Here is a 25804-nt window from a genome sequence, read left to right on the forward strand (position 1 = left end):
CTAATTGTAACGGTCTTCCAGAAAAGGCTCACCGAATCGTGGCACTTCTCTTCTTCAAGAGAACCTTGCTTGGGATGTACGGCCAATTACGTGGAGTGCTGTTGGAAGTGGGCAGGGACTGGGTAATTTGTCTCAATAGTGTAAATTCCACATCCCTATGACGGTGGCGAGGTTCCCCGTAGGACAACCACCGTTGCCCTCTCCTACCAAATGGTAATTACGTCAGCAATCCTGTAGGGAGGATGGGCTGAGTCAACCTTTCCCCCCTCTAACTCTTCCCACATCCAAGATATAAACTAGCAACCTTCGGAATGCCCGCCACTACCGCTGAACCACCCGGCCGGATGATGATGAGAATGACGATGATGATGATGTGCTCATCGTACCTGCAGAGTGTGCGCGGTGGTGCTGGGGTTACTGCGCACGCTGCACAAAGGGATGGTTTCCTTCCTCGGATTGGCGACGCAGCCGTAGGACTGCGTGAGGAACGGCACCACCACCTGCACGCTGCCCTCCAGCCCCTCCGTGCCACTTTCCAGCAGAGGTTTGCGGTGATTCACGCACTGCCTGTCCACGTACTCTCCTGGGAAGAGATCGCGCACGCTCGTTCGTGGAAGTCGCCGTGGTGGCGAGATGTTAACTACCTCGCCTGGTATAGAGGAGGTCGCCGGTTTCGATCGCGACCCTGACGCCTGCTGTATATTAGGAGTCTGCGTGTCTCTCTCCCCGTGGTCACGTGGATTTTACTCGGGGTCTTCCGGTTTTCCCCTCCACATTTAGAATCAATGTGTGTTTAGAGTATTTGGCTGCGATACATTTCCACGTGATAAGCCATTTCCATTGAGCTGTCATTTCTGGCCAGGTCTCTTCTGAAGAAGAGCTACACAGCTCAGTGGGCCTTACCTGGTGAAATAAAAAACAGTTAAGTCAAAATGATGATTTCCTGCTCAAATGAGCAGCATTGAGGCATTAGTGCTCATCCCCTGTTTACAGCCCTGCAAAGCCAGTGGTGGCAATTGCAAATTCCTATCGCAGGGCTGAGCATATCCACAGGATAACCACCGTTGACTTCCCTACAAATTGAGCATCGTTTTATCAAGCCCCGGAGAGGTGATGGGCTGAGTCAACCCCCAACCAGGGATTTGAAATCACACCCTTCTGATTGCGAGGCAGATCACACCACCTCGAGCCACTTTGTGGACAAGCTCCACATTTTTGTTTTACAATAATAACAATAAAACAATTCACAGTGACCATAGCCTCCACTCACGTGCTTCGATATTGTCCAGGGCGGTCGCAACGCCGTCCAGCTCGTCAAAGAAGCTCTGGCCAAAAACGGATTCCGATGCCGGACCGACGCTGAGCCTGTGCGGGTTGATGCGCACATCGGGGTTCATCTCGCTAGCGGCACGCGCCGCCACCTCCGACTTTGACTTCTGTTGGCAACACCATGGGCGTTAGGGCACGGGGGCGGAGGCGCACAGAGGCATGGGCAGGGTGAGCTTCTGGGACGAGCACATGTTCCGGTGTCCACCAGGAAGGGTTCTGGAACTCCTCTATTATGGTGAGCCACGGAATAGAAACGAGCGTGTCCTTGCAGGCTGCACGATGCTATAAGTCACTTGGATGGACGTTATGATGTCTACATGTCGTCTGTCCTCTGTTCACCTTGTGCCATATAAGGGACAAGCTGCCATTAGGGGATGTGTAATTTTATTTTGGGTACAATATAAACTAACGTATGACTTTTGTTATTTTTATTATTTATTATTTTATGCGGTTGTGTTGTTTACATCGAATTTTCTGCGTCGATGGCGCAATGGGAAACCAGAGACGTCGTGGGTCTTAACTTCACACGCGTCCATCGCAAAAAAGCCGTGCATGGCACCTTGACATCTCCAGGCCGGAAGAGGAACTGGCGATGCAGGTTGGATCTCTCAATGTGGTCCATGTCGGTCACAGTCACCTCACCCAGTCCCATCATCGCAAAGTTCTTCAGCAGCTCGCAGCCAATGGCCCCAGCACCCACCTGGGACAAAAAGGGGAGCCCTTGCATTGGGTTTCGTGGGCATGCATTCAAAGAAATATGCAACCACAGAAAAAAATACTTATACGTACGGCCCTCATCTCACTGAACCAAGGTTGTGTAACGCAAACTGTTAATGAGAAACAATAATTGAAAGTAGTAATCAAGCGGCGTTAAGGAGCGTGCAGTGGTGGGGTGACAGCAAAAGCTTTTTAATAATAATGTAGAGGAGTAGAGTGAGCAACCATGAGGGAGCGTACACAGGGAGGTGCGAGCGAGTTGACAGCGGAGAATGACGTCATGTCACGGGTGCTGTAAGGGGGGGGGGGTGCCTTCGTGAAAAGGCCGGATCCGAGCTAGGGGGAGGAGCCGCCAAGGGCTATTTAAGGGGGACCCGTGACGACGGTGGGGTCGCCATAGGGAGAGGGAGGTGGTCGCCGTAGGGAGAGTGAAGTCGTCGCCGTTGGCAGAGGAACGAGAGCCTACGTGGAAAACATCCCAGCCACCGAAGAAGGGCTCGAGATGTAGAGGTCTCACCTCGTCGCCGGGCGGTGTTGGATGATCCCCCGCCCGGTGCAAACGAGGGGGTAGACAAAGGGGAGCCGTACCAGGGCTTAGATAGCTGAAGGGATGTCCGCGTAAAGGACAGAGTTCTGACGTGCGCCATAACGGGTGTAAGCGTGGAGTTCAGAGAGTGTAACAACCAGTGAGTGTAGTGGACAGTGTGTAAGAGTGTAAATAAACGGCAAGCAGCCTTAAGTAAGAATCCTCGTCTTCGTCTGGTTCTACAATTCCCCTTGGCGTCAACAAGTACTACGCAACAATAATAAAGTGTATCAATTATGCAACTGTATCTCACAATGCAGCGTAATCAGCACACATGGAGGCGCTTAGATTGAGATGTTTTCAGCCAATGAATGAGTATATGGGTTGGCGTATGCGTCTACGACGCGAGATGGTGTAAGCAGCTCCAAGACAACCACACGATGCAAAGGAAGCAGGTCACCAATCGGAAAGTCAGCAGCCATGACAGGATACCATCGTGAAGTACAGATCCGTTAACTGTGGCAGCAGGCTACGTCGTTCCAGGTTCGACCTGTTAGCCATAACAGAGAATGCTGAAATCACTTAAAATCCTCAAAAAAGTGAAAGCTGAAAACTCATCGCGATGCCTCACAACGTGCGGTGCGTTGCGAGAGCCACTAAGTGGATCGATGTTGTTTTAATGAAACAAAAGTAGCTTGCATTTTTTTTCTTCTGGGGCTTGCATCTCGATTTAATTTTTAAATAATAAGGGTTGTCCCCGACCACCCCCTCTTTTTTTCACATTTTCCTCCCTCCCCCTTGAATACATTCTTCCCAATCGTTACCGGCCCTCGTTCGTTCCCGAATTATGAGGGCGCATTACGCCCGGCCTGTCATACGCTACGTGTTGTCCCTCCCTCATTGTGATGTTCCAACTGCATTCTGGGTCCTTGAAAAAACTTTGATTAAATGCTTACGAAACAATATAAACATTTTGATACGATCAACTGAATAAACATTTCGGAGTTGTTACGGGACTTCCACAGTAAGTGAAGTTATCTCCTGCAATCCCTGTTATCGCAGTATGGCCAGCATGGGCCCCCGTTGCAAGGCATGAAATGGGCCCTTGTCCAGTTTACCCTCCCCATTTTTGTAGCCCAGTACCTGGACCCCCCACCCCCTCCCTGTTCTGTGGGCCCCAATGCAGTCGCCACGGTGGTGAGATGTTAACTACCTCGCCTGGTATGGAGGAGGTCGTGGGTTCAATTCCGACCCTGACGCCTGCATACTTGAAGTTTGCATGTCTCTCTCCCCGTGGCCGCGTGGATTTTTCCCCAGGGACTCTGGTTTTTCCCTCCACATTTGGGAAAGTACGTTTAAGAGTATTTGGCTGATTTAAATTTCCACGCAATAAGCCACTTCGGTGAGCTATCATTTGTGGCGAGGTCGCTTCTGAAAAAAAGCTGTATAGCTCAGTGGGCCTTACCTGGTAAAATAAAAAATAGTTTAGTTTAAGTTTAGTTGCACCGCTTACACACCCAGATAGTTACCGTCACCGTTCCACTGAATCTTACCAAGAAGTACTTAAGGGAAGCAAGTTTTTCCTGGAATTTCTTTCCAAACACAGCGATTTGGCCATCATAGCGGCTGTCCGTCTGCAAAGAACAAACGCATCAAGGTGCACGGGTGGGGGAAAGGGAACAGAGTCAACAAACAAAGGACTGTGAACCCCCCAGATTAAGGGCACGATATGGGTAAGAGTGAGCCATACAAACATGAGCAGTTTGTTATAATAATAATGCGAAAGGACTTTAACATACGTACATACGTAGTGTTTACAGGGTCCAGAGCATCTCTTGCAACAGTTACAAGGGCGGATACGGAGCTACGGCGGCCATTCGTATTTCATCACCCGACCATTTGTGCATTCAACACTGACCACGGTTGGCTTAACACCAACCACTCTTGGTTGTCACCATTGCGATAGGCACCGTGAATATTTTTTAGAACCCCCGAGTGTGGATGACACACACACACAGATAACATACCGGTTTGCAGGCCTCCTCCATATCCACGGTACCCGTGCCCTCATCGGGAAGGCACTTTGCCGCCGAGTAATACATCCACTGATTGAGCGGCATGAAGGAGCCCGTGCACGCCTAGGAGATGCAGAGTTTGCCGCAAACACACGCACAGTTCTAAGTTCACCTCTGCGACCAACTGCAACCCAAATTGATTAAACCCAGGATGTAATCCCATGGTAAAAGTAATCGATCACACCACTGATTATCGGTTTCGATTACTCGACTAATCGGATAACAACAGATTAGTAGGAGGAGGAAAAGAAATGGTCTAGCCTCTGGATCCACGTGTGCCGCTGGATGGGAGGTAACGGACAGGGCTTGGTGAAGTTATCAGCATCACCATATGCGACACGCTGGACATGGATTTACATTGACAATCGTTGCTATTCCAACACACCCATGGATAAGGTGAAGCCACCTCTGTCACTACAAGGGCACGTTAATTACACTCGGTCAATACGCACGTTAATTCAAAAACTATTATTATTATTGGACAAGACCGAGGTATGTGGTAACGTATGGTCGCACACCAAAGGTGTCCAAAGGTCCTAATCGGCCCTCAGTAAGGAAGAGGTTTTCCCAACCGTGGACTGCTAAGTCAGAATCTTTCTTTATCCTTGAGCTATCCGATGAGCTCTAAAGCTCTTTTTCACAGGTGTCCAGCAGGGGCGGGTCAGAAAGTTACAACAGCATACAATACAAAACATCGATCAGAGCTCAAAGTGTAGGAAAGAAATACAAATCACTAAAAATAAATACGTAAAATAAGTATAAATTGCCTAAGTACTCCGATTCCCAAGCTTGGGCAAGGCAGCAAAACAGCAAGAACATTCACAACCACACCAAGACAACTCGCAGTCCCGCAATACAACTGCACATTAAAATTGAACTATCAGTACACTGGTAAGGATAAAAGTTACAAATCACATTTGAAAATGCGCTTGCATCCAGCACTAATCTTCTGCTTCAGGATATTTTTCGAAGGAAGATTTACGATGTTCAGGGACGAAACAAGGTTGTTCCAAAACGTTGGTGCTGCAACGGGGCAAAATCTTTGTCATCTATTCCTATCCCTGTTCTTGGGATAGTTAAAAGGCAGTCAGATGGACGCCTGCAGGCAAACGAGACGTATCCATACTTTTTGGTTTTTTCGGTAAAGTCACGTAGGTTAAAAAAGAGAGAAAACAAATAAATTAAATCACGTTTCGGAGGCAACACAAGCCTCCGTCTTCAGGTCCCTTGATACAATGATTTTTGCTGTGACGGTGCCACTTGAAGACGGAGGCTTGTGTTGTATCCGAAACGTGATTTAATTTATTTGTTTTCTCTCTTTTTTAACCTACGTGACTTTACCGAAAAAACCAAAGAGTATGGATCATTGCACTCACGAAGGCTTCAAATCTAGAGACATATCCACCTTGATGACCTCCTGCGCGGCGACCCCACCGATGAAGCTGTTGAGAGGAGCCAGGTCTCCCTGGGCCGTGAACGCCAATCGTCGCACCAGCCACTCCTGGAGCTCCACCCCCACATCCACCCCCAGCTCCACCCCTGCACTCTCCTTCACAACCTCGTCCGCATCAGCCTTGGGGCAGAGGGGAGCGGCAACAACACGTTGTTTTATGTCGGGATTGAGACGGTCCCCTTCAGTCCTGTGGCGTCGATGTGGGGGGGCAGGGAGGGGGGCACCATGGTGCTAAAACGTTAACTACCTTGTCTGCTTTCTAGGAGGTCGTGGGTTCGATCTAGACCCTGAAGCCTGTGTATTTGGATTTTGTGTGTCTCTCTCCCTGTGGTCGCGTGGATTTTACTCCGGGTCCTCCGGTATTACCCTCCACATTTAAAATTAACGTCACACTTTTAGGGTATTTGGCTGCTATAAATTTCCACAAGATAAGCCACTTCGTCGAGCTATCATTTGTGGCCAGGTAGCATCTGAAAATGAGCTATATAGCTCAGTGGGCATTACGTGATCAATAAAAATAGTATATAGTTTTATAGTTCATAAAGGGGCTTAGTGCCCCTCCTGTGGCTCCCCGCCATGCTGAGGGCTCAGCCCCCCTTTTTATAAACTCTTCTACAAATGTCAAATCATACAAATTACTTCCAGCCCTTCTCAATCCACCAGCAGATGAAGGCCTCCCCATGCCGTGTCGGTTTGGCTATTTTTTTTTTTACCATACTTCACCTCGCTTGTCAGTGCAGGTTGCCTCATGGTGTATTGGTTAAGGTGGGTTCGGGTACCGCTCGCCACTGATGTTAGCTGTGGCCGGGAATTGAACTCGGGTGGCCGGGTTCATAGCACAGCAGCGCGCTTACCACTGTTACCAATGTAACACCACTCCACTCAACATTCTTCAAAAAACATTTTTTGATTTTACCAGGTAGCTCTTTTTCATAAGTGACCTGGCCACAAATGATCGCTCAACGAAATGGCTTATCACATGGAAATGTATAACAGACAAATACTCTAAACGCATGTCGATTCTAAATGTGGAGGGAAAAACCGGAGGACCCGGAGAAAAATCCAGCAAACCGCAAGGAGAACATGCAAACTACAAATATACAGGCGTCAGGGTGGGGATCGGGAAAGGGGGGGCGGGCATGACGCTGATAGCACCATAACCGGGAGGGTAAAAAAATCGGGAGAATAATGATGATGGTGATGCGAGAAGATGAGGCGAGCGACTTGCGTGCGATTGCCGTACGTACCTGGTTGTGCGGCCGTGGCAAACGGTTATGCTTTTGCTGAAACCTGTGCAGGGCCTGGAAAGCTTTGTGCAGGGTGGGGGCCACAGTCTGGTCACATCCCTCCTGAAACCTGGGCTTCACCAGAGCTTCTTGCAAAGGCAACTGCACAGGGGACAGGCAAGGACAACGCTCTGAATGCGATGACGCTCAAGTGATCACTCGTAGGTTTGTGTTTTAACTCATTCCGATGACTTATGTGTACGTCGTCTATCGTAGAACATGGTGGTGTCGCTAAAGTTCTCTGCGGTGAGTAAAATGTCTTTAAAAACAACGGCGCTACGCCTCTCTAAAAATAAATTACGCTAACTGCTTGCACGTTCCAAGATTCAGCGGTGAACGAGATACCCACCCTGCAACTTGCAGATGTCTCGGAACGGAAAAGGGTTAACATTTGTTATCTTAAATATATATTAAAACTGCTTCAGGCTTGTGTTGGACGATGAAGTTAAAGCATATTCTTTGTTAAATGAAAAAAAATGTTGTCCATTATTGCAGAGCCTTTAAACCGACATTAGCCATTGCCTGGAATCGAATTCAGGTCGCCGGGTTCATAGCCGCTGTGTGGTATACACTGCACCACCACTCCACCCTTACATGTTAAATAATGTACATATGAAATAAGCTCACTGATGGAAATGATGCTACCTTCCTGAATTCCCTTGTCACATATGGTCTCGACTTTGGCAATGTCCTGTACGTGGGTCTTCCACTGTGTCGAGTTAAACTACCGCAGAGCATTCAGGACTCCTGTGCACGACTTTTGACCGACTGGTCGTTTTCGTCGGGACCCAATCTCCCAAACTTTCCAAATCAGCTCCGTGCATGATTCAAATTACTGTGCTTGATTCAAAAAGGCACTCTGCAGCTTTACAATCCTTCCAGGAGTTTGAGGTTCTCACACTCCCTGACCGGGCTCCTCTTTCAGCCACTGTCGGAATAAAACATTTCGGAGCTCCGGCTTTTTTTCGGTCCTTGGCTCTCAGATTTGGAACGCTCTGCCTTGTAGAACTGCAGAGATACTCCCAATTAGAAAGAAACTAAAAATGTACTAATTTCCTAGGAAATGTCAGGTGAACTGGAGATGTATTTTATTTTGTATACATTTTACTATTTGGCGCTCTGAAGCCCTTTTGTTGGGTCTACTGCACCTTAAAAAACGTAAATAAAAATAAACTTACAAACTTGATGGTCTGTGGAATGTTAACCTTGATCGCTTCCCCTCCTTCGGTATAGTCGGACAGGTCGCTGGTGTCTCCAACACTGAAGGATTTGTCATCTGTTCACATCACACACGAGACACGATGGCTAAGGCATTGACAAGGAGGACACGGAGCTCACGGTGTAGTCATGGAAAATCCTGAACTTGAATATAATGTCCGTGAAATCTCGGAAAACGACGGTAGAAACACAATTGGCCCGATGCTCCTTTTCAAAATAGCAGTACACCATGCACTGAAAATACAAATCTGTATCACGACCGCTAACAACCAATCACTTTAAAAATCAATAAAAACAGATGACGACATTCTACATCTGTACCGTCCCATTCTATACAGCTCAGTAGATTATATTTATTTTAGCCTAACTTACATATGATTTGCATTATCCGTGGTTTTGTTTTGTCTGGGGAACCTGGGCTTCCCCCCGCCCGCCCCCTCCCCGATCACCCCGGATAATTGAGAGTTGGCTGGACAGTATTAACCTGCTCATCATACTCAGAACCAGGACCATCCCGGCTGAGCGGTATTTCTCCGCAGCTTCACCAGAAGCCATCGGAAACTCTCTGCCACTGCACTAGCACTGCATCCAATGACCACCCACCTTTAGCAACAGCTGAAGGTGCACCCGGTTCAGGTTCTCACCCTGTTCAGGTTCTCAAACGGTTCAGGCTCTCACCCGCTCAGGCTCTCACCCATTCAGGCTCTCACACGTCCAGGCTCTCACACGTCCAGGCTCTCATCTGTTCAGGCTCTCACCCGTCCAGGTGCTCTCGCCTATAAAGGCTCTCACCTGTTCAGGTTGGCAAATGAGGGATTCTGAGCTCTGGCTCCGTGCCTCTGAGTTCTGGATCAAACTTTGCATCCCGATTCCCGAAATATGCGCGCATTATAAATCGTGTTTGTTATTGTACAACTAAACTTAAAAAATGTACACACAGAACAATCACGATACATATATGCTGTTCTCTGTGATCACCTATGGGTGAGTGTCACAACTAGGCAAGAGCTTGACTGCACCTGGCTCTCCAAACCAGACCGTGGAGTAGCCGCGTCCATGGGCTGCGTTTACGTACGTATGCAGGTTGAACTCCTTTCGCGCTGTACGTAGCCTACCGTGCCGATCGCGGAGGTGCATAAAGCGAAGCTCCCTTACCGATGACCGTAACAGTGCGGGGTCGGCCGCGGTTGAGCTCCGTCATGCCTCGCACGCCGGAGAACACCACCAGGTCCCCGTTCTCAAAGTCGTGGCCCTCAGCCTCCGCACACGTGACCACACCGGGGCTCTCCTATGGTGCGAAACAGCCCACCACAGTGGGTCAGTGTTAGCAGAGCTACAGCGAGACTATGTGATTATTTAATTAATCGAATTACTCGACCGATTATCGGTTCGGATGCTCGACTCGTCACAAAAAATGGTTCCAATTGCGTTGATGCTCGGGTGGCGTGGGCGGGGATTTGCGAGGGGGTTTCCTGCCTTCGGGAGGAAAGGTGACGGGGGAGGCTGCTGTTTTTATAGGGGCCCGTGTAATAGAGCATATCAAGTGGTCCATTGATCGCAAGATGCTCATCTCAACCTCTCTCTGAATGCTCCATCTCTCTCTGTCCTGTATCCATCTCCCCACTAACTCTTCTCTCACTCTTTGTCCTGGATTCCATCAATAACTTGTATCTATTGTCGAACCTGAAGACGTTTTGTTGTTCAGGAGGGTTTTGTACATTGAATCATTTGGCCAATTGCTTAAAGAGTGATTTTCTTATTAGTAGTTATATCCATGCTTTACTACTGCATTAATTAATTGATCAAAGTGATGGCACTGCAACGATATATTTTTTATTTAATGTAAAAACAACTACTTTACAGACTGGTGATTGCAGCCTCCCATACCTTGCTGATGGATGCGACAGTGGAGGTGATAGTCTTTCCAGTTGGGTCCACCACAACAAATTCATCTCCAAAATCACAGAATATTTGCCTACAAATGACAAAAAATAGTCATCACCAAAACCACAATCATCATCATAAATATCCGCAAAGGCGTAGATTGTTTTTTGTTTCACATTGAAATACATCTCAAGGCAGAAGCAACCCATTATGTGTGACAATGTCAATGTCACACACACACTTTTTACTTTGTTGTCCTTCCCCGCATCTCTGATTAGCACGGTTGACTATGTCCGGTGTGAAAGAAATTCAATATACACACATACATACGGATAGTCCCGCTGTAGCTCTGCTAACACATACTTCTTTCGCACCGTACGTAGCCAACCGTGCTAACTGGAGGTGCAATGGCTCCAAACGCAACGATGCTCACCAGAAATTAACTCCACACATTCGTCAATGACAATGCGGCCTTGTGTTGTACTTGTGCCCGAATGCCATTGCAGCAGCAGCAGCGTCGCCAAATATTTTAATTCACAAGAAATAGTTTGCTTTGTTATGCGACAGGCATAAGAACAATTAGCACCAAGACACCATGACACTTGCTGTGACGGAGAATTCCACTTGGAAAGCCCGACTTGTCCGCGACTCCGATTACTGCCGCTTAGTCACAGTTCACATATATTTAAATGGGTTGGAATACACGTCTTGTGTTTTTAGCAACACATATTTACACATTCATTCAAACTATTAAGCAAAGTAAGTGGGCTTGGCTAAGGTAGATCACTGGTCAAGAATAATAACCGAGTGGCAGCCAAGGAGCGGAACATGTCCGAGATTACATCCGCTAAGGAGATGTAGCAATGAAATCAGTACATGATGTAGGTGCTAGTTGGATTGGTTTGTTGTTTACTTATCCTCAGCAGGCCCCAATGCATTCCCAGATGCCCTGCCTGACTTGAACGATCTCTTTGGGCTGGATGGTCCAGGCAAGAGACAAGGCCGGGCAGTTGTGGCTTGCACTATACAAGCTTGTTTCATATACAGAAGTCCCTCGGTTAATGTTTTTAATTCGTTCTACGAAACTACTGTCAACCGAAATTACTTTAAATGGCATAAAGAAATTACATGTTGAAAGTATGAATCCATTCCAAGACGATCAGAAATTGATATTTTTGACCATAAAAACATAGTTTAGATTTTATTTCCACTGCCAAAACAGAAAACATAATGTAAACAAATCCAGTCGCGGTCTAAACGCTCATAAATGGGCTTAATTTATTGTCTGAGGCATGTTCAGCCCACTTACAGTGAGGGAAAAAAATATTTGATCCCCTGCTGATTTTGTACGTTTGCCCACTGGCAAAGAAATTATCAGTCTATCATTTTAATGGTAGGTTTATTTGAACAGTGAGAGACAGAATAACAACAAACGTATTTCCCTCATTAAAATGAAAATCAATTTATAACATTTTTTACATGCGTTTTTTTGGATTTTGTTGTTGTTATTCTGTCTCTCACTGGTCAAATAAACCTACCATTAAAATTATAGAATGATCATTTCTTTGTCAGTGGGCAAACGTACAAAATCAGCAGGGGATCAAATACTTTTTTCCCTCACTGTACGAGCGCTCGGACTGGCCAAATTGGCACCCGCGTGCATAACATAAACATATCGTTAAATCAACATTTTTATATTAGTCAAAACCATGGGGTCCTTTGGGAGGCGAAACGTTAACTAGAAGACTGTTAACCGATGTCACTGTTAACCAAGGGACTACCACATACACCATGCCTGGTTGTAATGGCTCAACAATGAGCGACGTGGTTGCAAAAACGGATTTATTTTCTTCGAGTTATGCACAACGCATTGCAAAACACCGCACGACTGTCATGTGCCCATCGCGTTACAAACATCTCAGAGCGCAGAATTACACGGCAAGAGCCGGAGGACGCAGGATTGACCGCGCAAGGCAAGGAGAGAAGTGAACCAATTAAGGGGGTATTAAGACGTGGTTGAAGAGGAAGCTTTTAGGAAACAGTTTGAAATCAGCAAGCAGGAAGAGCCAGGTGCGTGCGCCCACGAAAGTTTAGTGCAGCAAGGTCGCACTGCTTCATGTCAGCCGAGTTATACATACGTTAAATTTCTTTCACACCGTACGTATTCGACCGTGCTAATCGGAGGTGCGGGGGAGTTGCCGTTGGCGGTGTGGGGGTTACCCGAACAGGCCGCAGGTGCTCGCGATGATGAGTTTGATGCCATGGGCGCGACAGATGCTCCCAATACGAAGCTGCTCACTCAAGGAGGAGTTGGTGAGAACCACGACCTGCACCGAACAGCAGACACCAGACATCGTCGTGAGCTGAAAAACGTGGATGTGGAAAACGTTGGCCCAAAGCCTGATGGATTAACTTGTTGGGATTTTTTAATGTGGTGTCTGTTTATTTATAATTTACTACCCATAATCCTCCACCAGAGTGGTTGCGCCACGGTTAGCCCACTGCTCTATGAGCCCGGTAACTGTAATTTGATTCCCGGATACAGCTAACAAGAGTGGAAGTTATACACATATATATTTGAACTGGTCCTAGGCCTCCCCCTCTTCGCCAATCTGTAGTGAGCAGCGTGGTAATGTATGATTGAGAAAGGGCTGTACATTGCATTACAATGCTCTACGTTGACACGATGATTATCTTGAATGATAGTAAAATATTGTTGCTATCAGTCACATTAAAAATATTTTTCTGGTTGACTTGTTTCTGTACTAAAATCGCCATTACCCAAAACATTACCTCCACAAAATATGTTCTGTTACCACAAAGTGTGACTAGCCAGGGTGTCTAGGTGCCAGTCATGTCATTCAGTCAACCCATGGCACTTGGGTCTGTCCGATAACCTCCTGCCAGCGGGCGTTCAACACTTCAGATGGCCTTAAAGTGCACATAGCCTGGCACAAACACCGTGGTGACGTGGCCGTCACCTAGTGACGAATGGGGGTTGTTGTTGTGTTTGGTGTTTACAGCTGAGTGGATGCGGTCGGTGACAGACCGTGATGCACACTGTCGACGGGAGCCCCCTGACCAAACTCTACGTTGGTCTCAGGGCCGCCCCCCCACCACCCCCTCCTCCCTTCCTCCACACTGCCGACGAGGCGGCTGTCGTCCCGACAATGAAAAAATACAGCTGGGATTGTCTACACCAGCGACATGAAATCTGCTGTTTGTCCTTTCAAAAGGGGAGGGGAGGGGTTCTTCACCTGGAACTGCGAGAGAAATTCCTCCGTGAGCGAGTTGCTGTAATCCGACACCCGCACAAACTCGTTCAGCTGCTTCAAGTGGGACTGGGACAGCTGAGCACGATTCCTCTGCAGATCCTTCTCCCGTCCATAAAACTGCCAGTGCACAGAGCATCCGCGTCAATACAAAGATTATTTTTAAACTGGGATTCCAAGGTGGAAGCATGAGCATTCCTTTCCACTTATACGTTCGAATACAATGGTCGTTCGTGTAAACTCTTGTTCATCATTGCAAGGCTTGCAAGGCCCGCGGGCCCCTGGCGGCCCCTGGTGGCCTTTAGTGTGGCCCCTGACGTGCAGCCCTGACAACACGCAAATGTAAAAACACATACTCTTAGTGAAAACACGCTCCATAATCATCGTGCTGCTGTCAAACCCCAATGGTTTCAAATGTGTGGCAGCCCTCCCACTGATGATGTCTTATCGGCGGAAGTGGCCACCCCTCTGAAAATTAGTGGAAAACACTGCTGTAAACACTACAAAAAAACTAAAAAGAGTGTGCAAAAAGCATAGAGAAGCATATTTGAATTTATCGGAATTACACCGAGGGACAAAAAGAGGAACGTATGGATGAGAGAACATAGGCTGATTAATGACACGATTAAAACTTTTAAGAAAAGGTGGTTGGTTTGGCCAGGGCACGTCGCTAATAATAATAATGCAATTTACAACGCGCGCAAATTTGCGGACGTAATGGCCGCAACTCAGAGGCGTGGAGCCAATCTCAGAGTTACTCGAAAGCATGGTTATAGAGGTGAGTTTTTAAGTGTCTCTTGAGGGTTGATGGCGATGGTAAACAATAATAATGGAGGCGCGGCCAAAATAATGTTCACCAAGGATGTCCACAGCTGTGTCGATACTTGTACAGGAAGGGGACCTTGTCAGTAAACTACTGCTGGGATAATTGGTCAAGTCATCCGACTAAAAACGTAATTGACTACTTTTTTGCGTTCTATTTACTCGGGTTCCTTAAAAATGGTGCCTGCCCCCATATTCTGCTTCTCGAAGGTGGGAAACCTGCAACAAACATTTAATTCTAGATTTGAAGCTTTCGTGACTGCAATGATTCATATTCTTAGGTTTTTTGGGCAAAGTCACGTAGGTAAAACATTAAAATTAAAGTCACGTAGGTAAAACATTAAAATTAATAAATTTGAATGTTTTACCTACGCGATTTTCCCGAAAAAACCTAAGAATATGCAACAAACATGCCCAGCACGATGCACCTGACGGTGATGCCGATAACCGGATACCTCTGCTCCACCCCCAATGCCCTCCTCACCTGTGAGGAGAGGTCTCTCCTGGTGAGTGGCTGCGTGTCGTGCACCGTCACCTTCCCTACACCGACCAGCACCACGTTCTTAGCGACCTCCAGTCCGAGGCCATGCATCCCGCTCACGAGCACATGGGCCTCCTGTATCCGCCGCGTTGCCTCGTGCCCCAGCACGTACCTTATGCAGAGGAGTGGCGCGACAGCAATGCAACATCAGCAGGTGCTGCGCACACCTCAAGGAACGTTTACAAACCAACAAACCCAACAGGTGGCCCCCCAGGTGGCTCAATAGCCATGAGCCTGCTTCGATCGTCGTTGCACTGCTGCAATCGTCGGTTTGAATCCGAATTTCAGCCATCATCATCATATGTTCAATCACCATCCCTAAACATGTAACGTTGGGCCAACGTTGGCATGTGGTTGGAACCATTGGACCAACATTGATCCAACACTGGCCTGAAGTTCCATATTTAGAGTTACTGCAGCTCAAATCACTTCCCTTTTGGCTTCTTCCCCCTACACTGCTTGACTTTGGAATTCTCAACCATATGGTAATGTCCATATTTCTGATCCACATAGCAGGTAGTACATGAATCAAAATAATTCAATACTTCCGAATCCACGCATATGCATACATTTTATTCCTTGCTTTGTAAGATGTGTACCATGTCCAGGGTAAAAGCAAATACTCACAACTGCCTGGAGAAATATTCTTCATCAATATCTTCTATATTGGCAGACATGTTGACCTGAAATTTTAAAAAATGGCATTCAGTTTAACATCATGGGGCAACTTCAAGTGATGGTGCAAACGACTGGGCTCCCACTCGCTCAATATGTGTGTTAATGCTGGACAGCCACTTGTGTTTTTTTTCAGACATGGAACTTAAAAAGCCAATGATCACATACCTGTCAACCCCTTATCAGTGCCTACCTTATTACAGACCAATTCAGACCTAATTGGTCAGCCCATGCCCTCATAAATCTCAAAGTTCATCCTACAAAGTCCCATCAAAAGGGAGAAACACAAAAAAATATACAAAACGTGTTTTTTTACTTAATTTCCCTGTACAAGAAAACGGGTAAACCGTATGGGTTGATCTGCATGTGATCATTACAAACGATCCATGTTAGAACGTTTGTGTCAAAGCAGGGCTTCTATACCTACAGCCAACGTAATCATACTCAAATTATTTACTTTACTAGCTTGTTTGGCCGTCCATGGACGGAAGCTGTAATATTTACGATTTTTTTTTGCAAAGTATAATTATATTTTGTGTAAATTTAATGGCAGTGAATCTTGCAAGTATGTCATCAAACACTGCATTGCATTTCACTGTAGCACTGTATTAATGGCAGTGAATCTGGCACAAAATGAAGTCGTAAAACACTTAACCGCAGTTCACTGTAGCACTGTATTAATGGCAGTGATTCTTACACAAAACAACGTCATAAAACACCTCATTTCATGTCACTGTAGCAATTTTCAATTTGTTCAAATTCACTGCTCTAATACTTTATTCTCTTCTGCTTTCGGTCGCTGGGGTTGAAATAAATTGGAAATCGATACAATATCTGGAAAATCACCGAAAAATGTCTATTTTACCATAATGTAGAAGCATAATTTAGACTTACCTTTTGTTGCAGCGTACAATTATTTATTAGATTAACTTTCAATAAAGAAACGTCAAACTTAAAGCGAATTTGCTCCGAAAAAATATTTCCGCTCGACCTTCTGCGTGAGTGTAAAAATCCACCCACTCATTAATATTAATGAGGGGGGTGCGGCATGTGGAGTGACGTCACGCGAGTGACACAGACATTCTTGGCTCATTTTCGTAGTAATATACGCATAGACCCCTCCTATGCGCAGGTGTGTCTCAAGAGAGCTTTTTTTGACATCACATCTCACCAACAATACATTTTAAAGGGGCACCCCAAGTGGCAGCTGTCCCTGTGCGGCACAAGGTGACCCCCGCAGGGGCCCTGTAGTTCAAGAGCCCAAGGGCAGGCGCTGCATTTCTCGCGTTGGTGGTCCCACACTGAGTAGGAAACCTTTAGAGCAGTTTTACTGGTAGGAACCTCCTGGTTACACCAGCCCACAGGGGAGTATTGTGTCCGTCCGTCGTGCAGGGAGGGGCTGGGTGTGGAGGGAGGGGCTGGGTGGGGAGGAGAGGGTGGGGAAGGGCTGGGTGGGGAGGGTGGGGAGGAGCTGGTTGGGGAGGGTGGGGAGGGTGGGGCTGGGTGGGGGGTGGGAGGGGTGGGGCTGGGTGGGGAGGGGAGGGGCTGGTCACCTCGTGGTGCCCTTATAAAACTCAACGTTTAACCTACTCACGCCGGCTTGTGCCCTCACAGTCGGGCATATTTGCGGAATACACCACGCCGCCGTTGACCCTGGCCATTGACAGAGCAACCCAACGTTCCTACCAGCTCCCTCCGCAGGAATGTGTTCTTCATTGCAAGGCCACCGCGGGCCACTCACTGGTGGGCCCCTAGTGGCCGTTAGTGGGGCCCCCAAAATACACACATTGTGACATCCCCCATGATCATCGTGCTGCTGTCAAACCCCCCAATGGTTTCAAATGGTGTGGAGGCTCTCACACTGATGATGTCTTAGGGGCGTCCATAAACAACGATTTTTGACGATTTTTGCCCCCCCCCCATCGTCACACGGCATCACAAAAAGTCAGTCAGACCCCCCCTCAAATAAGACGTCACAAAGCTCTGCCCCCCCCCCCAATAAAACATGCTTCAAATCGCTTTAAACTATTGTCATTGTAGTGCGTATTTAATGTGGCGCTGCACTCTGATGTTGTAGGAGAAAACATTTATATAAAAAAAAGTATATTTAATTAAGTAGAACGGGTTGTCTATATTTATTTAAAGTTGCGCATTTTGATGCGACGTCACATTTCTAAAACCCCCTCTCCTCGTCACACATCGTCACAAATGTCTGACCCCCCCCCCCCCAGGTGCGTGACGTCATTTATGGACGGTCCCTTATCTGCGAAAGTGCCGCCCGCCTGAAAATTGGTGATGAACGCTACTTAAACACGTGAACTCATCAAATTGTGGCCAACAAAATTACGAGACCATGTCAACATAGCCACAACTTTAGACGTGCAGACTCTTTAGTATATCGAATTGTATGTAACCAGCCCTTGTGTGACAATCCGTTGCTGAATGAGGACGTCATCGCCGTCGTGGGGGTTACTTGACCATACTTCACCACGCTGGTTAAGTGCGGGTTGAAGGCGAGAAGCACTGGGAGCATAGAAATACAGCACAACTGATTTTGCTCCATTGCTCTCTGTCGCCCACCGAGTGTTTGGGGGAGGCCCTCTTCCAGCAGTGGATTAACAAACACTTTCCTGCGGAGGGAGCTGGTAGGAACGTTGCGTTGCTCGGTCAATGGCCAGGGTCAACGGCGGCGTGGTGTATTCCGCAAATATGCCCGACTGTGAGGGCGGGCACAAGCCGGCGTGAGTAGGTTAAACGTTGAGTTTTATAAGGGCACCACGGGGTGACCATGCCCTCCCCACCCAGCCCCACCCTCCCCACCCAGCTCCACCCTCCCCACCCAGCCCCTCCCCACCCACCCCACCCAGCCCCACCCTCCCCACCCAGCCCCTCCCCACCCACCCCACCCAGCCCCTCCCCACCCTCCCCACCCAGCCCCACCCTCCCCACCCAGCCCCTCCCTTCACGACGGACGGACGGACACAATAATCCCCTGTGGGCTGGTGTAACCAGGAGGTTCCTACCAGTAAAATTGTGTCCATGTGTAATGTACATGTAGTCATGTCCGTGTACAGGTGAACCATTTATAGATACCCCACCAAAATAGTATGGAAACTGTGCAGTGTTACAGTAAAATGTTTGTATTTCCAAGCATTTGCGTAATCTCCCACCGATCCAAATACGCTTACTAACTCTTTATTATTCACACTCTCTTCTCGTAAACACAGCAGAGGGCGCATCGCCTGTCAAAGTCGTCGATACGTCGACTCCATCGCCTTGCTGATGGCCAAAACGAGGTGGGTGAAGTTCGAAACCAGTGGGGTATCTATAAATGGATCACCATGCAGTTTGATCGCGAGCACACTCACCTTGTGATGATGATATTGATGGTGGTATTGATGACGGTATTGATGATGATATTGATGGTGATGGCAACGATATGTGGGATTCTGTGTGAATGACGCGATATAAAATTAAATTACGATTCTATTGATGATGATGAATGAATTTGGATGACGGTGATGATGGTAATTATTTCGACGATAATTGGTGGTGGTGACGATGATGTTAATGAAGTTTACGATGATGGTAATGATATTGATGGTGGTAATGATATTGATGGTAATGAACTTTACGATGATGTTAATGATGTTGATGATGGTAATGATGTTGATGGTGGTAATGAAGTTGATGAGAGTAATGAAGTTGTTGATGATGATGTCCAGAGAGGGCAAAGGAGACGTGAGCAGCCTCTGGAACTTGAGAAGATGCCGAGTGTTGTCACGTGAGAGAGAGAGGGACGTGTGTTTTGTTTCGCTTCCGATCGCCTCCCCGTGACGTATCCAAACCCCTCCCCCATCTCGCGTCGCTTCCCAGAAGTGATGGCGAACTGCGTGGGGTGCCTAATTATCGGCATTCGTGCCCGTCAACACTTTATTACAGATCAATCCGACCTCGTTGGTCACCCCCGTGCCCTTATAAATCTCAACGTCAACGTTCATCCTACAATGTCACACCACAAGGGAGAAACACAAATAGACACTCACCGTTAGTACACTCACCACGAGTACACTCACCACTACATACCTGTCAACCAAGGCCGTAGCCATGGCGTCAACATTCGGGGGGACCAAATCTTCCAGGGGGTCTGGGGGTCCCAACCCAGAAAAAATATCTAAATTTGAAACTCATTTCCTGCCTGAAATAAAAAAAATTCACTAACACATAGGATGGACTTTTTATTTATATTTTACAATAATGTCTAATAGTGTATTGTATTAAAATGCTCTGTTTTAACTTTTTTACCATTTCTTGTTTCATTGTATGTAATGGCAGAGATTAGGGATTAATAAAGTACAACCATAACCACAATCATATAAACAAATCTATGCATTGTTATATGAAGACAAGTCCAGATATTGTGGCCAAGGATTAGAAAATTGTTGTTTTTATTTACATAGCATAGCAATTTTTTTATAGCAATATATTGGGGGGGACATTTTAAGCATATTTGAATATTGGGAGGGGGGGTGTGTCCCCCCCCCCTCCCAATATATTATAATTACGGCCTTGCTGTCAACTCCTTGTCAGTGCCCGATATTATCACAGACCAATTTAGACCTTATTGATCACCCCCGTGCCCTTATAATTGTCACCGTTCATACACACCACAAGGGAGAAACACAAACAAATAGACAATCATACTCTCTGGTTCTTTCGGTAAAGTCACGTAGATAAAAAAAAATAATAAAAGAACACGGTCGCAACACCTGATGACGGACGCTTGTGTTGCGACCGAAACGTCGTGTTCTTTTATTGTTTGTTCTATCTACGTGACTTTACCGAAAGAACCAAAAAGTATGGATTTCCTGCAGTCACGAAAACTTCAAATCAAAATAGACAATCACCACTAGCACACTCACCACTCCATACCTGTCAACCCCATATCAGTGCCTACCTTATCACATACAAAGTCAGACCTTATTGGTCACCCCCGTGCCTTTATAAATCGCAGCGTTCATCCTACAAAGTCCCATCACAAGGTAGAAACACAAACAAATAGACAAACCATTGTTTTTGCCCTTATTGAAACGGCTGTATGCCGTATGGACCTGGAAACTCGATTTCCCTGTACAAGAATATGAGTAAATCGTATGGGTTGACAAGTATGTTCATTCACTGACAAGGATACAACACAGCCCCTATGAGTTGCATAAGGGGCCGTCCATAAATGACGTCACGCACCTGGGGGGGGGGGTCAGCCATTTGTGACGATGTGTGACGAGGGGGGGGGGTGAGAAATGTGACGTCACATCAAAATGCGCAACTTTAAATAAATATAGACAACACGTTCCACTTAATTAAATATACTTTTTTAATAAATGTTTTCTCTTACAACATCAGAGTGCAGCGGCACATTAAATACGCACTACCATGACAATAGTTTAAAGCGATTTGAAGCATGTTTTATTTTGGGGGGGCGGACAGAGCTTTGTGACGTCATATTTGAGGGGGGGTCTGACTTTTTGTGACATCGTGTGACGAAGGGGGGTGCTCAAAAATCGTCCAAAATCGCGTGACGTCATTTATGGGCGGCCCCTAACAAGAGGTGGGGGGGGGGCTCGCAAGACACGTAAAAAGCTAAAAAAAAAATTACATTACCATGTCAGGGCCCACTGAGCTATGAGCTTATTTTTCCAAAGCGACCTGGCAAGTGCGAGGGCAACGAAGTGGCTTATCAACGTGCGGAAATGCATAACAGCTAAATATTCGAAACGCGCGATATTGATTCTAAATGTGGAAGGAAAAAAAATCGGAGGACCCGGAGAAAAAACGTGGATCGAAACCATGACCTCCTGGATACCAGGGGAGGTAGTTAACATCTCGCCACCGTGGCCACGTTCGCGTGTAGGTCATGCGGGCTGAAGCCGATAAAAAGTGGACAACTCCCTATGTCGGGTTTATATAATGTGTGCTCTTACACAGGTGGGACGGACACGTTAGGCGTTTACAGGACTGTAACTTTACTCTGCTTAATCAGTATGGAGACCCACAGTAGCGAGATGTTAACTACCTCGCCTGGTATACAGGAGGTCGTGGGTTCGATCCCGACCCTGGCGCATGCTGTATATTTGGAGTTTGCGTGTCTCTCTCTCTTACCGTGCTATACATGTCCACACGATAAGCCACTTCGTTGAGCTATGATTTGTGGCCAGGTCGCTTCTGAAAAAGAAGCTAATAACTCAGTCGGCTTTACCTGGCAAAATAAAAAATAGTTATTGCTTAATAGTTTAATCTGGATTCTCAAGTGTAGCGAGTTAACAGTCTTATTTCATCATGGGACCTCCTTTACCAGTACCAAAATCTGAGAATAGGTTTCTCCTTTTTTATTTTGGCGTCCTCTAGTCTTACACCGTTTTCAGAATAGGCTCAAAAGAAAGCTGTCTCTGGTGTGGACCAATCAGATTCAAAGACAATGCATATGTTATCAGAGTACGTTTTTTGTTTGCATTCTGACCACAAGTATTGTGGTTAATGCAGACATGATTCCTTGTTAAAGGTTTCAGTTTGGTGTTTTAACATCTTAACACCTGTTTTGTTGTCAGAAAAAAAGGCGAACCCCTATTCTCAGATTAACAGTCTTAGTTTGGTCACCAATGGCTGCACACATAGTGTATCTTTATTTGTTTTTGGTAATTTGCTTACGTTTTCTATACTTTGCACTCCTATCGTGTTGTGTATTGTTGTCGTAACTTTCTGACCCGCCTCTACTGGACACGTGAAAAAGAGCTTGATAGCTCATCGGATTCTTCCAGTGTAAATACATTTTCTGATTCTGCTTTTGAAAAAGATCTATACAGCGTGGTGAAGCATGGTCAGACAACCCCCACGACTGACAGATACGGCGTGGTGGGATAAAAACTTCACATCCAACAATGGATGACAAAATTTTTTTGTAAAGGGGGATGGTAACGCAGCCGAGAGGGACACCAACTCGGGGAGATGGAGTAATGAAATCAGACCGTGTCCAGGTGGCTGGGTGGGTTGTTACCACGCAAGATAGTCGTGGTGGTGGGGGGTTGTATTGATCTTCACCGATTAATTGAAATATACAGGGTGATCCATGTATAATAAGACAGCTCCCCGATTCACGAACGGGAACAGTTCATGAGCCGCGTTCGTAAATCGGACGGTTCGTAAGTCGGGGCACTGTGTTTTTTAAATCCTTTATATTAAGTTAACTTGCTTGCGCGCTTACGACCGTGCAAATCTTTCGGTCGTTTTAACCCACTTCCCGTGATCCAATCGAGCTGACATTTTGCACACAGACTCGTTGTGCGTGACAATGTATTTTCGTGAAAATTTTACACTTTTTTGGAATTTTTTTAAATATTTAATTATCAATTGCTTAATGGTGCCAGACAATCATCTGACCCATAGGTGGCAGCCATCTCAAGCCAGAGGACGAGAGGACCCTAGCCGCCCGTTTCAAAGACCAATGTGGGCTGGGTTGTGGCCCATTGAACACGCATATAAAGGATTTATAGTGAAAAACTTTGTTTTTACGGGTTAATTTTTTTACTGCACTGAATTCCCCTCTTCTCAACAGGTGCCTGATGAGTAACTGTTCTGTATTGTGAAGCGAATGCGTAGTATATCACACAGAGGCATACATGCCAACCCCTTATCAGTGCCTCACTTATGACAGACCTATTTCAGACCTTATTGGTCACCCCGTGCCCTTATAAATCTCAAAGTTCATCCTACAAAGTCCCATCACAAGAGAGAAACAAAGAAATAGACACCATTTTTTGCCCGTTTTGAAACGGCTGTACGCCGTATGGACCTGAAAACTAAATTTCCATGTACAGGAAATAATACGGGTAAACCGTATGAGTTGACAGGTATGCAGAGATGTTAAAATTATGTAAGTTAAATGAGATTGCAAGGAGACGTTCGAGGCTTTTAAACACGTTGTTTTTCTCTCTGCAGCAGTTTTAGATATACACATATATTTTATTTGCACGGGAGTTATCTACACATGATGATGGGTCGCTCTGATGAATAACCGCAAGACAGGCAGGCGATTGTCCGTGTGGAAGTCACATGACGTGACCGAGTCCCAGCCCACCTGGGCAATGACGCCCCCATCACCCAGACCGGCACACACGCACACAGGTGCGGACACGCAAGCTCTTCATCAAGCAGTGAAGTCGTGGTGGGGGGGTAGGAGAAGGTGGGGGGTGTCCGAGCCCCCCACTAACGCCCCCCCCACCCCTTCAAGACTCCCTCAACCACAGCCCCCCACGAAGCAAGTAAAACGCGAGCACAGGTGTATTGGGACAGGTAAGAGAGGCTCGCTCGCCTTACACTCACTCACAGTTGGAAGGAGACGCAGGGTTTTGTGTTTGCGTCGCTGGAATTTCAAATCCGTTCAGAATTGGGGGGAGGGATGGGGGTGGTGCTGGTTTGGGCAGTTGGATGAGAATGTATAGGGTGATCCGTTTATCGATAACCCACTGCAATCGATCCACTGTTGGATGGAGGCCTCCCCGAGCCGCCGTCACCAGGCCATCGTCCCTTCTCGCGACGTGCCCTGCCCAAATCCATTTGTCTCCACGGTTTGAACTTTGTGTTACAGCGAGGATTCGAGCGCAGCTGGTTCGGAGGGTTAGTGGGGCTTTTGGTGGGGGAGGTTATTGGGGTTTGGAGATGGCATAGAGTTACACCAGCGAAGAAAAAACAGGGCGATCCATTTACGGATACCCCACTTACATTAGTGAAACAAAGAGAGCCTAACATTTAAATTCAAAGCCTGTACCTATCTACCGATACTGTATACACGTATTACGTCGTGTAACACTGTGAGATATGGGGACATCTCTTAACAAAATGGCCAGTCGCCTCTTGACGATGGTCAGAAATCGGTAAATGGATCGCCCCCTAGCCGATCTATGCCACATCCAGAATCCTATCCCCCCACCCCCCCATATCGTCATATGGATTTAAAGTCTAAAATATAATTTCGTTGAATATTCCCCTAGATTTAAATTAATCCGTGCGCCTTATTTATTATACGTTACCGACTGTCGCGACGTGCCTTTGTTGTTATTGACATTACTTTGCACACAATGCAAAGCTGGTCTTACGAAGCACACCGTAATATACAACACACACACAGGCAACGTGAAGTCAGGATGTTGAGTTGTTTTATTGTAAATACTTAAAAAGAGTGTGCTTTGCATTGTTCACGGTGGTGGCGGTTGTTAAATGCGACACCAAGCATGGCGGCTATTGCTGCAGTGCAGGGTTTGACATGAACCACGCCTTCTATTGTTCTCAACAATCAAGGCAATGCCCAGCCATATTACAACCTGATTACCTGGATGATTGCAATTCGTATAACGATTCACCTTTGTGATTTATAGTTACCACCTTTGATTGTAAACGATACATGGACGAAGATCGCGCGTGGAAGTGTTGTGCAAGTTCTGTGCTGTAATTTAACGCATTTATCCTAGATGTGACGATACTTAGTCTACCCAGTGAACATGGAAGGTTGGGTAAGCCGTTATTCCAGGGGTGGGGAACGTCCCGCCCGTGGGCCGTATGAGGCCCGCGAAATCATTTGGTGTGGCCCTGCCAAGGCAACCGCAGGCAGGACTCGAAATTCAATAAGTCTAGGAGCAAACCTGGAAAAGCAGTTGCGAGTAGCAACATCATCAATACCAGCTAACTTCACACGCCTCACCAAAGAGAAGCAGTTGCAGCCCATCGCATTAGGGGTGAGCCCATTAAATGTTTGACCAAATATAACAGGCAAATTTTGAAGTTGATAATTTTGTGTGGCCCGCGAATGTTGTTATAAATATCCAAATGGCCCTTGGCAGAAAAAAGGTTCCCCACCCCTGCGTTAGTCCAACGTTCACCCAACGTTGTCATGTCTACTGAATTATTGATTGGTGAGGACGTCATCCAACATTGTATTCGTAATGGCTGATGGCAA

General features: G+C 46.7%; 1 protein-coding gene across 1 annotated transcript in view; it reads right to left on the reverse strand.

Moving 5' to 3' along the window:
• LOC144946211 (ubiquitin-like modifier-activating enzyme 1) overlaps positions 1-19584 on the reverse strand; it is a 31120-nt gene extending 11536 nt beyond the window's left edge. Inside the window, exons 1-15 of the mRNA XM_078875063.1 lie at positions 19167-19584; positions 15751-15806; positions 15067-15235; positions 13746-13880; positions 12709-12815; positions 10492-10579; positions 9760-9892; positions 8565-8662; positions 7348-7488; positions 6053-6220; positions 4600-4710; positions 4126-4206; positions 1889-2029; positions 1271-1436; positions 387-583 (exon numbers count right to left, since the gene is read on the reverse strand). Of these exons, the coding sequence (XP_078731189.1) occupies positions 387-583; positions 1271-1436; positions 1889-2029; positions 4126-4206; positions 4600-4710; positions 6053-6220; positions 7348-7488; positions 8565-8662; positions 9760-9892; positions 10492-10579; positions 12709-12815; positions 13746-13880; positions 15067-15235; positions 15751-15800 (1785 nt within the window). The 5' untranslated portion in view covers positions 15801-15806; positions 19167-19584. The remainder of the gene's footprint in view (positions 1-386; positions 584-1270; positions 1437-1888; positions 2030-4125; positions 4207-4599; positions 4711-6052; positions 6221-7347; positions 7489-8564; positions 8663-9759; positions 9893-10491; positions 10580-12708; positions 12816-13745; positions 13881-15066; positions 15236-15750; positions 15807-19166) is intronic.
• Positions 19585-25804: the final 6220 nt, after the last annotated feature.

The sequence above is a fragment of the Lampetra fluviatilis genome, chromosome 40 (genome assembly GCF_964198595.1).
Source record: "Lampetra fluviatilis chromosome 40, kcLamFluv1.1, whole genome shotgun sequence".
Lineage (NCBI taxonomy): Eukaryota > Metazoa > Chordata > Hyperoartia > Petromyzontiformes > Petromyzontidae > Lampetra > Lampetra fluviatilis.